The following is a 15,713-nucleotide window of genomic DNA, read 5'->3' as shown; positions in this document are numbered from 1 at the left end:
TGCCAGTAGTTTTTTTTTAATATGAGTAATTGTGTTAGAAATCGTGCATCATCTGGAGAAGACAATAAAGAGTCTGACCAGCAGTGGTTCAGTGCTGATAACGAACTGCATAGCGATTATATATGAGCCCTATTGGAAAGTCCTTGGGCCTGGGAAGGAAAGGGAAGAATCAGCTAGCTGTTTTGCTCCTGCTTATTATCCACTGACCACACCACCCCCCCCCCCCCCCCCCCCAAACTCGATGGGTGGTAGGATTGAGATCAGTTCGCTCTCCCTATCCTGCTGGACCTACCGGCCCATTTAAAATAAAACTTCAGTTTATAAAGTTAGAAAAAAAGTCCTGCTTGAAAAATATTCAAATTGAATGATCTGATAGAGTTCAGAATGCGTGCAAGGCCTGCCAGCTCAGCTGTCTCTTGGCACAGAGTACAATGTATAGCCTGCAGTATGGCTGGTGTTGATGGCTGAAAATTGCACTATGCAGCTATCCAGCTCAGTACAGACTGGTAGCCTGGTGTATAATTGCAGCATTGCATAAGTGCGTGTGTTAGTGGGCTGGTATCAGCACCACTTTGGGCTGCACAGGATGGCCCTAGTTGAACAGTTTTGTGACTAAGGAAGGAAGAGGTTGTGCAGAAGCTGGAGGCCCTCTTTTCCCCTCCCAGCCACACGATGCAAAATGTCAGACAAGTGCATGATATGGGGCAGTCTAGTTAGTAGCTTCACATCTGTGGCTGTAATGAAACTTTCTCTGAGGGAACGCAAGAAATATTTTTAAGACTTCTAAAAGGCAAAAAAACATTAAATGAGCTTTGCTCTGGGCCAATGGCTAACCATATGGGTGAAAGAGAGCTGAAAGCCTATGTGAGATGGATGCTGTACTACAGCATCACCAGGGTGGATGATCTGGCTGCTTAGGGCAAGAATTCTCTTAGAAATGGTTTTTCCCTTGTAAGATGGTGGCAATCCCTAATTGTATGTGGAGGCTGATTATTTTATATGTACTGGCTAATAGAATATTCAAACTGAGCTGTATGGACGAAACATAGCATCTAATAGGTAGGTACTAATAGGTACAGTAACACTAATCTGTTGAGGGTAAAAAATATTTCTTTCAAACACTGGATTAAAAGTAACAAAGAAAAACAATATTCTTGCTTGCACATTAAGAATCCAAGCCCTCCATAGAATCATACAGTGCAGAAGGAGGTCATTCGGCTCATCGTGCCTGTGCCGGCTCTCTGAAAGAGCTATCTGATCAGTCCTACTCCCCTTTTCCCTATAGCCCTGCAAATTCTTCCTTTTTAAGTATATATCCAGTTCCCTTTTGAAAGTTACTATTCCACCACTCTTTCAGGCAATGGTGATTTTTAAAAAAAAACAAAATGGGACACAGAACTTTTCCACAGGGGTGAGAGCGCTTTGATGAGAGGAAGATGGCATAAATGCATAAAAATAAGGGTCCGAGTTTAAATGCATTTTATCTCTTTATTACAAAGATTGTGTTCAGGCTGTCAAATTACAAAAGGAAACAGTTTGCCATAAATAATGGTAAAATGAGACTTGGCAGGAAACCACATGACACAATAGGACTGTGGCGTTTTAACTTTGTGGGATTTTAAAATACCTTCCCTCGCATTTGCACCATCCAGTTTTTAAAAAAAAATGAAACTGACAAATAAAACAAAATCACAAAGATTCACAAGTTGCATCGTAACAGCAGACTTGCACGGAACGAGATCGCAGTTGAAATGTTTGCACGGTGTGCACACGCGGTGCCTGGCATTCAAGACCAAACTTTTTATTCTGCTCAAACGAGAGCATGTTGAAAAATGAAATTTTCGTAGAAGAAACAAGGTTTTATCCATTTTTTTTTCACCCAAATGAGGCACAACAGTGAAAGCACAGTCTCATTTCCACCGGCAAGTGAAGAAGACATAGCTCATGGTCTCGACATTTTAAGAATGACAAATTCAGTTCTTCGAAACAGTCGGTAACGGACTAGTTTATCGGACTCGTTTCTGTTGACGTGCTCTGTAAATGTCATGCACGGGAGGTGCCACAGCTCCTTTTTCCTCCTCTTCATCAGAATCTTCATTTGCGGCCCTCTTCAGAGGCTTTTTCATCACTGCGTCGTTTTCTATAGGTCCATTTCCTTCAATGACTGTTTCAGGCTGGCCACCGGTGATCAGCTCAATAGCTTGTTCAACAGCTAGAAAAAGTAAATGGCAGAGTTTAATAAACCTATTCTTTTCATGAGTGGGAAAGCCGCCATCCAGGTACAATCTTTACCGTATGCGTGTTTCCTATGGAAATAAAGTACCAGGCACTTTCACGTCTTGGGCACCAAGATGATGCTGACAGGAACCTGTAGTTTTTATGTACATCCCGACATGTCCTACCTCATGTGCATCACAAGCAGCACTGCTAGACAGACACAGATTCAGTCTTCACTGTTCTAACTGAAACAAGCGAAAGATTCATTCCCTACAAACGAACCCTCAACAGACAGGTTCTGTTCCAAAGAGGCTGGAGATTCAGATAGTAAATTGCTAGTTTGCGGCAGTGAGAAATCAGTAATCTACGAAAATTCTGCATCAGTATACCCCAAAAGAGACGACACCACAAGGCTCCCGTTGCCAATGTGAATTGGCATTTTTTTTTACCTCTTTTTGGTTGAGTTGTAGATCTGCTAAGTTTTAGTCGGAAGGAGCAACAGTTATTTACTTTGTTTCCCTCTGGCCAACATAGATTAGGTTTTCTAACCACCAGTTATCCTTGGAGGCTCCCCTGGAGAACAAACTTTCTCTCTCATGCCCAAGAATGTTAAGATTATATGCCATAAAAATGATCTTCCTCATTAACATTCAACGGTCTTTGAAACGTGGAGCAGAACTAGTCTGGGCCCAAATTGACCAGGTGAGGCATGGTAGATCAGGAACCAAGGTGGTGCCAAGTGATTTGTTGTGACAAGATACTTAATGGATCATTTGCAAGAAATGAAGTAATGGCTTACAAAAAACTTCACCTTGCACCTAAAATAGATTACAGAGAAAAATTACTGATTGAAAAGCACAGGACGTTAACAGTACAGAACCAGGCCATTCAGCCCATCAGGTCTGTGCCAGTGTTTTTTGTCACAAGCTACCTAGTTTAATCCCATCCTACTGCTCACTCCCTATATACTTTTTAATGCACCAGAACAAAGGAGTGAAGAAATGGTAATTTCAATGACTTCTGATGTGAATTAAAGGGGCAGCCTGGGACTTGGGTTTTTAATAAATGTTCCCAAATAACACAATATAATGAACAACTTGATGAAAACCATAAAAGATGAAGTAGGTTTCTAGATTAATTGTAGCCAATTTGTTTCCCAAAAATCAGTGTATTTTACAGAGGTCTGAATTTAACTCTGGGTGTGCTGCTCTCGTCCAGTGCTAAGAACGTAAGAACATGAGAAATAGGAGCAGGAGTAGGCCACACAGCCCCTCGAACCTGCTCCGCCATTCAATAAGGTCATGGCTGATCTTCGACCTCAACTCCACTTTCCTGCCCGATCCCCATATCCCTTGATTCCCCTAGAGTCCAAAAATTTATCTATCTCAGCCTTGAATATACTCAACGACTGAGCATCCACAGCCCTCTGGGGTAAAGAATGTCAAAGATTCACAAACTTCTGAGTGAAGAAATTCCTTCTCACCTCAGTCTTAAATGGCCGACCCCATATCCTGCGATTATGGCCCCCAGTTTCTACACTCTCCAGCCAGGGGAAACAACCTGGGGTGGGGGAGGAGGGAAATCGGCCCCTGATCAGTTTAACCAAAACGGGTTTGTACTAATATCGTTCACTTTTGCTAATTTACTTCTACAGAATATGTTTGAAGATGATAGGTTAAGTGGCCTTTAAAAAAAAATGATAGGACTCGGCTGATTTCATGCCTGTGCGCAGTTTTAGAATAAACAATTCTTATTGGAAACTTCTCTATATTCACATTGCCATCTATCATAATTCATATAATTTTAAATCATATTTTAAAAAATGCAAAGGCCTTGGAATCAGACTGTAGGGTAGTAGTGTACAAATGCTTAACCTGCTTGTTTGAAATTCCTCTCTGCCATTTATTTTAAATAGGCTAATGTTTGCACTAAAATAGCAGAATGAGGAATTTCAAACAAGCAGACAATTTCAGACGGAAGTGTTAAGGATTCGTGTGCCAGTATCCCATGGTGCAATTTCAAGGCCAGGAGCATTGCTTAATGCGTGTTGTGAACATCCCCATTCTATTTAGAATACAGACTATGAAGATTCAGCGAAGAAACATCACTTACTATCTGGTAACTGGCAGCCTCTCAAAACTTCAATTAGTTCATCAACTTGAACAAATGGCCCCTGTGGAAAGGAAGATTCCAAATATAATCACTGTACATTGCAAATACTGTGATACACGTAACTGTTAGTTCAGTCTTTAAGAAAGAAAATGCTGACTATGAATAGCCACTGTTTGCATCAAATTCTGCCTCACATTTGTTTGTGCCAGTGAAAGACTTGTAATGGACTCAATGCTAGAACATATTCTCATTTTCAAACATGTACACGAGACAAAACGCAAGTTCAGTTCATTTCTGCACAGGCGGGTGGTGGAGCTCCCAAGGAGCGACAGTTCAGTGGTGCTGTGCTAGGACCATATCACCAGCCCCACTGTGTTCCCTGGCACTTTGTTCTAGCCTTTCTTGTATCACAAAATGCACACCCCTATACTCCCAAGAATAAACCACTAGCATGTAACAGCAACTTGCGTTTATATAGCGCTTTAACGTAGCAAAAGTCCCAAGACGCTTCACAGGAGCGATTATCAAACAACTTTTGACACCGAGCCACATAAGGAGATATTAGGACAGGTGACCAAAAGTTTGGTTAAAGAGGTTGGTTTTAAGGAGCATCTTAGAGGAGGAGAGAGAGTTAGAGAGGCAGAGAGGTTTAGGGAGGGAATTCCAGAGCTAGACAGCTGAAGGCACAGCCGGCAACAGTGGAGTGATGAAAATCGGGAATGCGCAAGAGGCCAGAATTTGAGGAGCGCAGAGATCTCGGAGGGTTGTAGGGCTGGAGGAGGTGACAGAGATAGGGAGGTAACCTCACTGTATAAACAGAATGCAGGTTAGTGGTATATTGCAAAATGCGTTTATGGTGTTATTGAGTATGTTATTTGGTCCAATATTACATCCATATATCCGTTCTCTCCATTAACGCTGTAGCATATTAATGTTATAGTTTTCACAAGAAGCAAAAAGATAATAGCTAATGTGAAAGCAATAATTCCAGGTTCGATCCCTAGTCTTTGCAGAGTTAATTAATCTCAGCTGGGCAACAGGTGCTACAACTTGCCTCAGCACCCCTGGGTAAGGAAGGTGAGGGGTGGGGGGAGAATCTCACTCAAGATGCACATTCCTTATCACTGCTCAGTGGTCCCTGCTGGAGAGAGTGCACATGGGTGGACATCAGGGAAGGACAGGATCAGGATCTGCTGCAATGACCCACACGGTCCAACAGCTTGCTAACACTCGTCGTCCAGACTTGCACGCAAAGAATGGTCGCTGGTGGGGGAGTGAGTGGAGGGGCCACAGGTGTCGCTGCAACTGTGCTGCAGGATGAATTATCACCTTGAGGAGGAGAAGAGGGAGGAGGAAGCAATATTTTTTTAAAATAGCATTAAATCCAAAGTCTTAACATTATCTGATCTGAGCAGGATGGACAAGTTGTAAATTTGGAACTCTCGGTGAACCTGTAAGACAGGGTGTGTGGACTAAATCCCAGGGGCTCCAACCTCCTGACCGATGAGCCTTACTCAGTGCTTCGTTTGATTGTTTTTTTATTTGCTGCTTTGTCCTGTTTGAATTTTGTGGGCCCGCAGATTTGGAAAGGCTTGGTTTTTTTTAGCAATGGTGGATAAATCCTGAATTAGAACACCAAGATCCGATAGTGTCAGTAACCCGAGATATATGGATGGGAGCACGGACTTAAACCTCCCATGAGGCTGTCAGGCTCTGTCCACAAAGATGAAGTCTGGACACTCCTGCTGCAAGATCACAAGACAAGAATCTCACAGTGTAAAGGTTCTGCTTGCAGTTTGCGGTGATAAGCAATTGGTGGAAATGGCCATAAGTGGGTGGGCAGGTTTTGGAAACAAAGACCAACGTCTAGATTGCAAGCACAGCCAGTACCTCACCTTACGGCCGGTTGGGGCGGGGGGGTAGGAGGGAGTACCACTGAATCGTTGGGCGTCATTTTGACTTTAGGCAACAATGTTAAAGGGGTGATATCAGATCAGTCACCTGTTATATATCTCTCCCGAATGAAGTCAATGGGAAGGAGAATAGGGGAGACATGAATAACAGGCTGGTCCCATATCGCCCGTTTTACACAGTCGTCCAAAGTCAAAAATGACCCTGCCTGAGCTTGGCGTTGCTGAAAAAGGCCACTGTACTTACCTGGAAACAAGTTGGCGGTGGTAACAGTTTCATAAGTAGCACAGAAGCTGGAGGTACCGGAAACACTCCGCCGGGGACAGGATGGAGTCCAGGAGCTGTGCAAAGAACAAACAATGTGAGTATTCCTTTAGTGCTCAAAGTGTTACAGCAGTAAAGCTACTTAAATAATACACCATGGACACTCCAGCTTGCTATTTACTATGACAGTGTTAACAAAAGTACTCAATAATTAAATGTTTTAACCAAATATCTGGCCACGTTAAAATCCATTATCAGCAACTGCAAACCAACATCAGACTATACTTACGAGCTAAATGTCTGGGCTGGAAAGGTATCATCTGGTTAGTGTCAGGTTTCGGATACTCCGGCTTTCTGTCGACTTCGTCCTTCATTATGGCTACGGCTGAAGGAGTTACTACGGGGTCTGGGATTATGGCAGTTATTTTGGCACGGGATACATCCTGGAAATAGGGAAATATTTTTATTTAGTATGGACAATTCCAACAGAATATTGCAAACATTGTTTTGTCTGCTTTTTTTTCCTGATAATTTGAACTCGAAGATTTTATGTCGAGTAGCAATATTTAGAAGACAATAGGTCAAAGTTTTAGTCTTAACAGTCGAGGTTGCGATTCCAAACTAGAAAGCTGGTTCCCCGCCCCAGGAGTAACACCACTTTAAATTAGTTTACAAATCTCTAGTAAACTGTCTGCAAGTCCCTGGCAGTTTCCTTCTTCTGTGGCCGTGTGTAAACGTACAATTAAAATACTTCTATTAGTCCTGTCATGTAATGAACATACCAAGGGTGTTTTACAGCAGGAGATCGGAGAACACTGAGCAAGGAATGGGAGTGAAGTTACAGTAGATGACTGAAAGTACACAGTCAGTGGTAGTTTTCGAAGAGGCTTTTTATTGTGGAGGGAACAGTGGCAAGGCGGAGGAGTTCAAGGAAGGAGTCCTAAGATGCAAGGGGTGGGGCGGCTGGAGGCTCTGCCGTTGATGGTAAGGTGCAGTGAATGTGGGATGTACAGTAGATCCGAGTGAGAAGAGCAGAAGGTGGAAGCTGCGGTGTAGTCGATGTAGTGAGGTTTGGGGTAAGAGTGGTAGTGCAGAACTTAGTACGGGATAGGATGAAAGAAATTTAAAAAAGACTTGCTTTTATATAGCGCCTTTCATGACTTCAGGATGTCCCAAAGCGCTTTATAACCATCGAGTATTTTTGAAGTGTAGTCATTGTTGCAATGTAGAAAACGCGGCAGCTAATTGCACACAGCAAGGTCCCACAAACAGTGATGTGATAATGACCAGATAATCTCTTCTTCAGTGATGTTGGTTGAGGGATAAATATTGGTCAGGACACCGGGGAGAACTCCGCTGCTCCTCTTCAAAATAATGCGATGGGATATTTTATGTCCACCTGAGAGGGTAGAGGGTGACTGGAGTTTATGTAGTTTGGTGTTCAGGGGGCCAACATGGAGAGCGTTGGAGCAATCAAAGCATGAGGTGATGAAAGATAATGTTTTAATGGTGGTGGGGGCTAGATAAGGACATAGGCAGGCAGTGTTGTACAGGTATTAATAGATATTCTTGGTGATAGAGCTGATGTGGGGTTTGAAGTTTAGCCAAGGGTCAAACAGGATACTGGGATTAAGTATTGTGGGGTTTAACCTGACTATACAGCCAAGGTAGGAAGGGGTTAGAAATGGGACTAAAATGTGCAAAATTTCTAGCAAGAGCCAAACAAGATGACTCCCATCTTGATGATGCACAGCTGGTAAGTTCTGGCTTTTTCAGGGTAAATAGATAGCACGGTGGCAGCAATGGAGTCAAGGGTAGTGGGGGGGTAGTAAATTGGGTGTCATCCGGAGGCATACCCCATATTTATGGACCATGTTGCCAAGGGATAGCATATAGATGAGGAAGTGGAAGGGGCAGAAGATGAAGTCTTGGGTTGCTGGTATGTCAAATTATCTTTCATTGCCTGAAGGGTGCTGGTTCAGACACCCTGTCTGAAACTTAATATATACCCGCTATCCTGTGAAATTAACCCATGAGAGCTAACTTTAGCTCAATGGTAGCATTTTGAACATATATTACACCAAGGTCCCCTGTGGAATCATAGTCTGAAATCCTGAAATGTTAGCCTTCTTCTTTTGCATTCTTTCTCCATTGATGACTGATCAATCCTGCTTGTATTCCAAGTTTGGAGTACCATTTATAGACATTTAAATGATGAGATGGTGGTAGGTAGGCATTATAAGAGCAAGGTCTGATTTACCATTATACCTTGCTTGGACTTGTTCTAAAGGTAAAAATGATTCTGATGATCTCAAATAACTGCAATGATAAAAAATTTGCACCAGAATAGTTCCTCTGAGGGCTCAACAAGTTTATTCTGAGTGTAGCTGGGCCAAACAAACCAGCAGGCCCTGGGTTTGATGACGTTAATAAATTCTGAATCAAACGTTGCTCTATATCGGGGCCAGCTGGCATAGTTGTGAAACAAAACCTCAATTGCAAGAACAGCACAACTGATGCCAACGTTAAGGGAAAAAGTGAAGATAAACACATCTTGACACGTGTCAGAGTGCAGAAAAGGAATATTATGTAGCTTCGCTTTCCCAAATCACTTCAAATTAAGAGACACAACTTAAGGTAGTGTAAGGAAGTGATTAGTTGTGATTGCTCCAGCTATCATGGGTGTGGGGCAGGCTTGATGAACCAGCTGGTCTATACCTGCCCATCAATTTCATATGCTCAGAACTAACTTTCCATGTCATAAGATACACAACAGAGGAAAATACATACCTTATATCCAAGAGCTTTAAGTTCACTGTTTGAACAGGGAAACAGGTCCATGAACTTGTATCTGTCTACTAGTAAGGCTGTTTCCTTTCCTTCATATTCCTCCTTAAAAGCTGCAAACCTCCTCTTTTCCACTTTCAGGATACTGGCTAGGTCCCCAATGTTACTTTCAAAAGCCAGAAATCGCGCCCAGATTTCTCTGTAATTTTGACAGGGGCAATAAGGGGAAAAACTAGAATTAGTGTGCTTATAATATAACTCTCTGTGAGCTTCCTGCTTATTCCTCAGTGCCTTTTGGCACCTTTTCACCAAAGTGTGTTGGAAATACACACAGCTATAGCAGCTCTCTAATACTGTTAGCAGAAAGCAAGGGATTGCTGGGTGTGTTTTTCTGGCAGCATATCTAAAATTCCAGCAAAGACCATGGCAGAGGCAATGCTGGCAGCAGAATTCAGCTATCACCCCACTAGAAATTACACCATGTCAAGTCGTTTACACCACTGCCCGGTCTTCAATTCTCCCCTTCGAATACGTGTCTTGGAAATTACAAAACTCTTGTTTTTTTGCAATCATGACAAATTTGACTAAACACTAGACCAGTATTAACAATCTGCACCCATTGTTACTTAAAATGTTTGAATAAAAACTTATAGAATCACACAGCACAGAAGGAGGCCATTCGGCCCATCGTGCCTGTGCCGGCTCTTTGAAAGAGCTATCCAATTAGTCCCACTCCCCTGCTCTTTCCCCACAGCCCTGTAAATTTTTCCTTTTCAAGTATATATCCAATTCTCTTTTGAAAATTATTATTGAATCTGCTTCCACCGCCCTTTCAGGCAGTGCATTCCAGATCATTACAACTCGCTGCGTAAAAAAAAAATTCTCCTCATCTCCTTCCTGGCTTTTTTGCAAATTATTTTAAATCTGTGTCCTCTGCTTACCGCCCATCCTGCCAGTGGAAACAGTTTCTCTCCATCTACTCTAAGGAATTAAATTTTTAAAAACTTCCTGGGGGAAACTTTTTCCCTTTGGCACATTAGGTGGCACAACAGCAGGGTGCAATCAGAGAGACGACGGTAATGAGAAGTGTCAGAATTTGACCTCAGTGATTGTCGGCAGCACAGAACAGTCACACTGAAGAGGAGGAAAAGCTTCTTTGAAATTAAATAAGTGAAACTCGTCTACTGCTGCACCTTGGCAATGACATTTTACTCTGAATTATCATTTACTGTTTGAACTGTTTATTCTGATTGCTCCATAGAAACTTGAAACCAGTGGGAATTAGTCCAAGACCCAACTAGGAATGACCATGGATGGGCCGGTCATCGGTTATCCATCCCAGAGTATCGAACTGATTATGACCCTCAGGATACGTACACAGTCTACTCTCGCTAATTCAGTCATTTCTGTTTAGCGCTAAAAAGATTTGAATTATCAGATAATTTGAATTAAGAGGAGTGGACTGTACTTGCAAGTATTGAACACTTTATATTACAACATACTGAACCACGACTGGAGAAAGCAAGTAAACTTTTTGCATGACATAATCAAAAGAATGTTTTTCCAAAAAAAAACTTGAAAGAAAACTTTTATAAAATCATTCGCTGATAAAACTGACATTAAATTCACTACGAGAAAATCAGACTTTTTTTTAAAAAGCATTTTAAAACATTTGACTTTTTACATGCTGATTTAATGTTTATGGATGGGAAATATTACCCCGATTTCTCTGGCGGTAAAGATCCGGATGTCAGCACGCGTTCAAACAAAACTCTGGTATTATTGTCCTCTGAAACGTAGACAAAATGCTGTTAAACAAGCTGCTGTGGTGAGACTGTGTCAGTACTCTTCATCCTTTCATTTCCCACCCCATATATATATATATATATATACACACACACACAGACGTCATTTAGCCCATCAAGTCTGTAGCAGAGTTTTACTCCACATGAGCTGCCTAGTTTAATCCCACTGGGTCTGCTCACTCACCAAGCTTTTTTAATGTTTCTCTTTTGAAGCAACTTTTTATGGCCTAATCTAAAGGAAGAAAGGATGTCTTCCTTTCAGAGTAAAGGCTCAGAGGGACATTTTAAAAATAATTTCCAGATTAACGTCATGTTTGAACCCATCTTTGGCTTTTAGGATCACTATTGAATGCTCTATTAGATCTCTGTCTGAGCAGGTTAACAAATGTTGTGCTATTTGCAGCTCTCAACTGCAATAAAGTGGTGACACACCCAAATACCATATCATTGCATCTATGGATATATTCCCTACACAGAAAAGCTGCTGTTTATACTTCCTGTCAGTCTGGTCCACGCCTAAAACGGGGATCAGTATGGTGGGCCTCCATTTATTTGCTTTTGTGTCAGTTTTCTCTCCCTATTATCGAACGAGGATTTGTGAATTAAGAGCTGTTGTCGATCTGGTGTAGTTTATTGTACATTCTGCACCAGTGTAATGTAAAGGATTCCAATCCCACTTGTCCCATTTGAGCCAGCGTAGCAGCTTTTGCTCCTGGCCTCTCTCAATCACCCCAAGAGTACCTCAAGAATCCATACTCGATCCCCTTTCTTTCCTCGTTTACGTGCTGCCTCTTGGGAAACATCTGCAGACATGGGGTCACTTTCCACGTGGATGTCAATGAACCCAAGCTCTAACTGTCCAACACCATCTTTGGTTCCACAACCACCCCTGTGTTGTCAAACTGCCTATTTGATATCAAGTCATAGATGAGCCAGAACCTCTTCTAGCTGTACATTGGGGAGATCAAAGCCACCTTATTTGGTGCCTGCCAAATAATCTGTACCCTTGTTCTAGACTCTATCCCCTCTCCAGCTTCTCACTTAAGCTAAACCAGTCAGTGTCTCATTCAACCCAGAGCTGAGCTTCAAATCCAAATCTTGTTCCATCACTATGACCACACACTTCCACTTCTGCCATGTTGCCCTATCTCACCCCCTCCACCAATTAAACCTTTATCCATGTCTTCGTTACTAGGCTTCACTCCTTATCCCCTGTCCTTGGTGACCTCCATTCTCTCTCCGTTTTCCAATACACCAAATTCAAAATCATTGTCCTCGTTTGCAAACTGTTTCACATCCTCGACCGACCCTAGCTCTGTAGCCTCCTCTAACCCTCTGTCCCATCCTACACCCTGCGATCCTCTAACCTTGGGCTCCTATGCATCTATCGCTCCACTGTTCCTCACGGTGTCACAACTTTCAGCTGTCTTACCCCCACCCTCTGGAAGTCTCCCCTTGAAGCTCTTTGCCTTGCCTCCTTCTCCGTCATTATAAAGCTGCCTCAAATCTACCTTTTTTGACTCTGCCTTTGGCCATCTCTCTAAATCCTTTATCACTTGGTCGACTTTCTCCTAGTTTGGGACAGCTTTATTACGTTAAAGGTGCTATACAATGCACCTTGCTGTAGTTATTGCTTAAAACTATTACTCTACAGTGATGCAGGGGAAGACTGCTCACTAAAGAAAAACACTAAAAAAACAATTCTCTTTTCCATTTTTAGTCATGACGATTGTACAGCTTTTATGCTCTGCAAAACCTGTGCTCTTGGCCTGCAGGCCTACTGCAGCTGGCTGCAAGGTGAAACTTGCTGGGATCGACGGGAAGACCCAACCAATACAGATAGGCTCGATTTCGGGTTGCAGTCGGCTGCAGGAGCTGACACTACTGAAATAGACCTCACACAGTATATAATTAACCAACCTGTTGCAACGCAATTATCAAAACAGGCACATTTGTCAACGCCTAATTCACGTCTGAAGAACGACTGACACCTGTTGATAAATGTAAACTGGATAAAGTTCTTACCGTTAAGATGAGAAAGGTAGTCAATGTAAGCCAATATATATTCTGGAATATCCCCATACTTCTTCAAACCCAGCTCAAATATCTTGAAGGCTACCGCCTTGTCCTGAAATGGAATGGTGAAAGGAGTTACGTATTGGGAGTCTCATCATAAATTTGCAGAGCTGTGAACATCGGGACAGGACTAGAAAGCACACCTTACTGCAGTAGTACTCCATGAGTGCAGCAGACACATAGACATGATGGCGTGTTCTCGCATCTTCCCTCGCTTTCTTAAAAATGGATCGGCCAGACTTGATACCCTCTGCTCTCCGTGCAAATTTCATGTATTGGATGTAAACCTTCAATACAAACAAAAACCATTTATATATATGTGTATAAATAAATCACATGCTTCTCAGTTTAACATTACCGGATTTGACTGATCCGGAACCAGGAAGGTTCTGTGCTCACTCCTAGCCTGTGCGAATTTGACTAATCTCTGCCATGGGAGGCACTAAGAATTGTCCTCAATGTTCCCAGATTAGGGAAGGGAGGAGTGGAAAAAATCTGCTCAGGTTCCCACTACAGATTGCTGCCCAGTAATCCCTGCTGGAAATCATGGAAGTACAGGATTGAGCGTGATGCACCCCAAGGTTAGATAGCCCACCGACAGTCTCTGTCTCGGCTCAGATATGAAGAATTGTTACCTGGGTGAGGTACCAGAACACTGGTGGCAATGGAGGAAGTGTGCAGTAGCTACTGTATCTCTAAAGTCACAGTGAGCGTTAATATACAAATCTGTGGGGGGTAGGGAGAAGTTCAAAAAAATAAAGGAAATTAATGGACATAATTAAATAAGAATACAAGTTTGTTAAGTGTTCAACACTACTACAATAGATTTTTGTTACATAAGGGCATTAAGGGATATGGAACCAAGACGGGTAAATGGAGTTAAGATCAGCCATGATCTAATTGAATGGCGGAACAGGCTCGAGGGGCTGAATGGCCCACTACTGTTCCTATGTTCCTTCCTATATTCCTACCCTCCTTCTCCAGCCAAAAGAGGATACTACTCTCCTTCCAACTTCCAGCCTGGACTTTATAATTTCCCCCATCTCCATCCCACTTCTCATAAATCTCTAAATTAATATGGAGTGGACTATTGATATATTAAGAAAATATATCTATACATTTATATAGGCCAGTATTGTTATTCCTGAACTTAGAATAAACAAAAGTAACTCTCACCAACGTTGGATCGATATCTTCAATAGCCAAGAGTCTATTGTATATGCTGTGTACCTTTTCATATTTCATCCGACTCTTAAAAAAAAGCAGAAGCGTTCCCATTAACTGTACTAGTAAAATATGACACGGAGCAGGAAGCAAAGATTAAGACAGCATGCGTTTTATATACTAGAGTACAACGCAATCTCTACTCACTTCTTCATAATCCGCGTAAGCAAAGTAAAGCAGCATGTTCTTCTTTAACAAAGTGCTGATGGCCCTCTCGTAAATGTTTGCAGCCTCATCGCTGAACAGCTTCGCATTGTTCATGTCCTGCCATAAAATGTACTTATTACAAAAGCTCCCCAAATGAATCTTCACCGATCATTCTGCACAACGGGAATTTGAAAGATCCGTACGCACAAAAAAAAAATCAGGAAATGTCAGTGTAGAAGATATATGTCAGGGTTATGAAAAATAAACCATGTCTATGACACAACATAAACAAGTAGGTTGTCGGGCACATTATGATTTTTTTTTTAACTACTGCTTGGTTGGAACAACAACTTGCATTTTTATAGCGCCTTTAATGTATTAAAACATCCCAAGGCGCTTCACAGGAGCATTATCAAACAAAATTTGACACCGAGCCACATAAAGAGGTATTAGGACAGGCGTCCAAAAGCTTGGTCAATGAAGTAGGTTTCAAGGAGCGACTTAAAGCAGGAGAGAGGCGGAGAGGTTTAGGGAGGGGATTCCAAAGCTTAGGGTCTAGGCAGCTGAAGGCATGGCCGCCAATGGTGGAGCAATTAAAATCGGGGATGCACAGGAGGCCAAAATTGGAGGAGCGCAGAGATCTCAGAGGATTGTAGGGCTGGAGGAGGTTACAGAGATAGGGAGAGGTGAGGCTATGGAGGGATTTGAAGACTATATTTTGGCTTATGGCAGATATGGTCATTCTTGGTAAATTTAATGAACAAAAATATTGAAGTTGGTTACTGTGTGAAATAGCTGTTTCGGTATCTATGATGTCCAGTCGCAAATAATACCATTAATATAATCAATGATGCTGACCAGGTCACATGTCACTGCAGTTCAGACTGTAATTACAATCCCCACCACTTAAAATGTCCACGTTTAAAACAGGCAGTCGCTTAGATCAGCCAAAAAGGCGATAACCATTTCCATTTGCAATAACATTACTTTGACAGTTGCCGGTTACAGCGTCTAAGTGCGCCGTTTATTTTGGTCAGGAATAGCTGTGCTTACTCACTAGATCGCACCTCGTTAAGGTGCACTGAATGCAAGAATCAAGATCTTGTTCGATAAGACAAAGTGCCTTCAAATTAAGAGGCTATTCCACAAATAATATTGCATAATTGCCAC

At 42.2% G+C, this 15,713-nt stretch overlaps 1 protein-coding gene across 1 annotated transcript in view; it reads right to left on the bottom strand.

Annotated features, from left to right (window-relative positions):
* Positions 1 to 1,468: 1,468 nt before the first annotated feature.
* Positions 1,469 to 15,713, bottom strand: part of cstf3 (cleavage stimulation factor, 3' pre-RNA, subunit 3) — a 97,096-nt gene continuing 82,851 nt past the window's right edge. Inside the window, exons 12-21 of the mRNA XM_067994163.1 lie at positions 14,544 to 14,660; positions 14,349 to 14,423; positions 13,316 to 13,459; positions 13,122 to 13,224; positions 11,011 to 11,080; positions 9,295 to 9,490; positions 6,794 to 6,947; positions 6,487 to 6,581; positions 4,330 to 4,390; positions 1,469 to 2,212 (exon numbers count right to left, since the gene is read on the bottom strand). Of these exons, the coding sequence (XP_067850264.1) occupies positions 2,007 to 2,212; positions 4,330 to 4,390; positions 6,487 to 6,581; positions 6,794 to 6,947; positions 9,295 to 9,490; positions 11,011 to 11,080; positions 13,122 to 13,224; positions 13,316 to 13,459; positions 14,349 to 14,423; positions 14,544 to 14,660 (1,221 nt within the window). The 3' untranslated portion in view covers positions 1,469 to 2,006. The remainder of the gene's footprint in view (positions 2,213 to 4,329; positions 4,391 to 6,486; positions 6,582 to 6,793; positions 6,948 to 9,294; positions 9,491 to 11,010; positions 11,081 to 13,121; positions 13,225 to 13,315; positions 13,460 to 14,348; positions 14,424 to 14,543; positions 14,661 to 15,713) is intronic.

The sequence above is a fragment of the Heptranchias perlo genome, chromosome 12 (assembly GCF_035084215.1).
Source record: "Heptranchias perlo isolate sHepPer1 chromosome 12, sHepPer1.hap1, whole genome shotgun sequence".
In the NCBI taxonomy this organism is placed as follows: domain Eukaryota; kingdom Metazoa; phylum Chordata; class Chondrichthyes; order Hexanchiformes; family Hexanchidae; genus Heptranchias; species Heptranchias perlo.
This window is presented reverse-complemented; position numbering and strand designations above follow the sequence as displayed.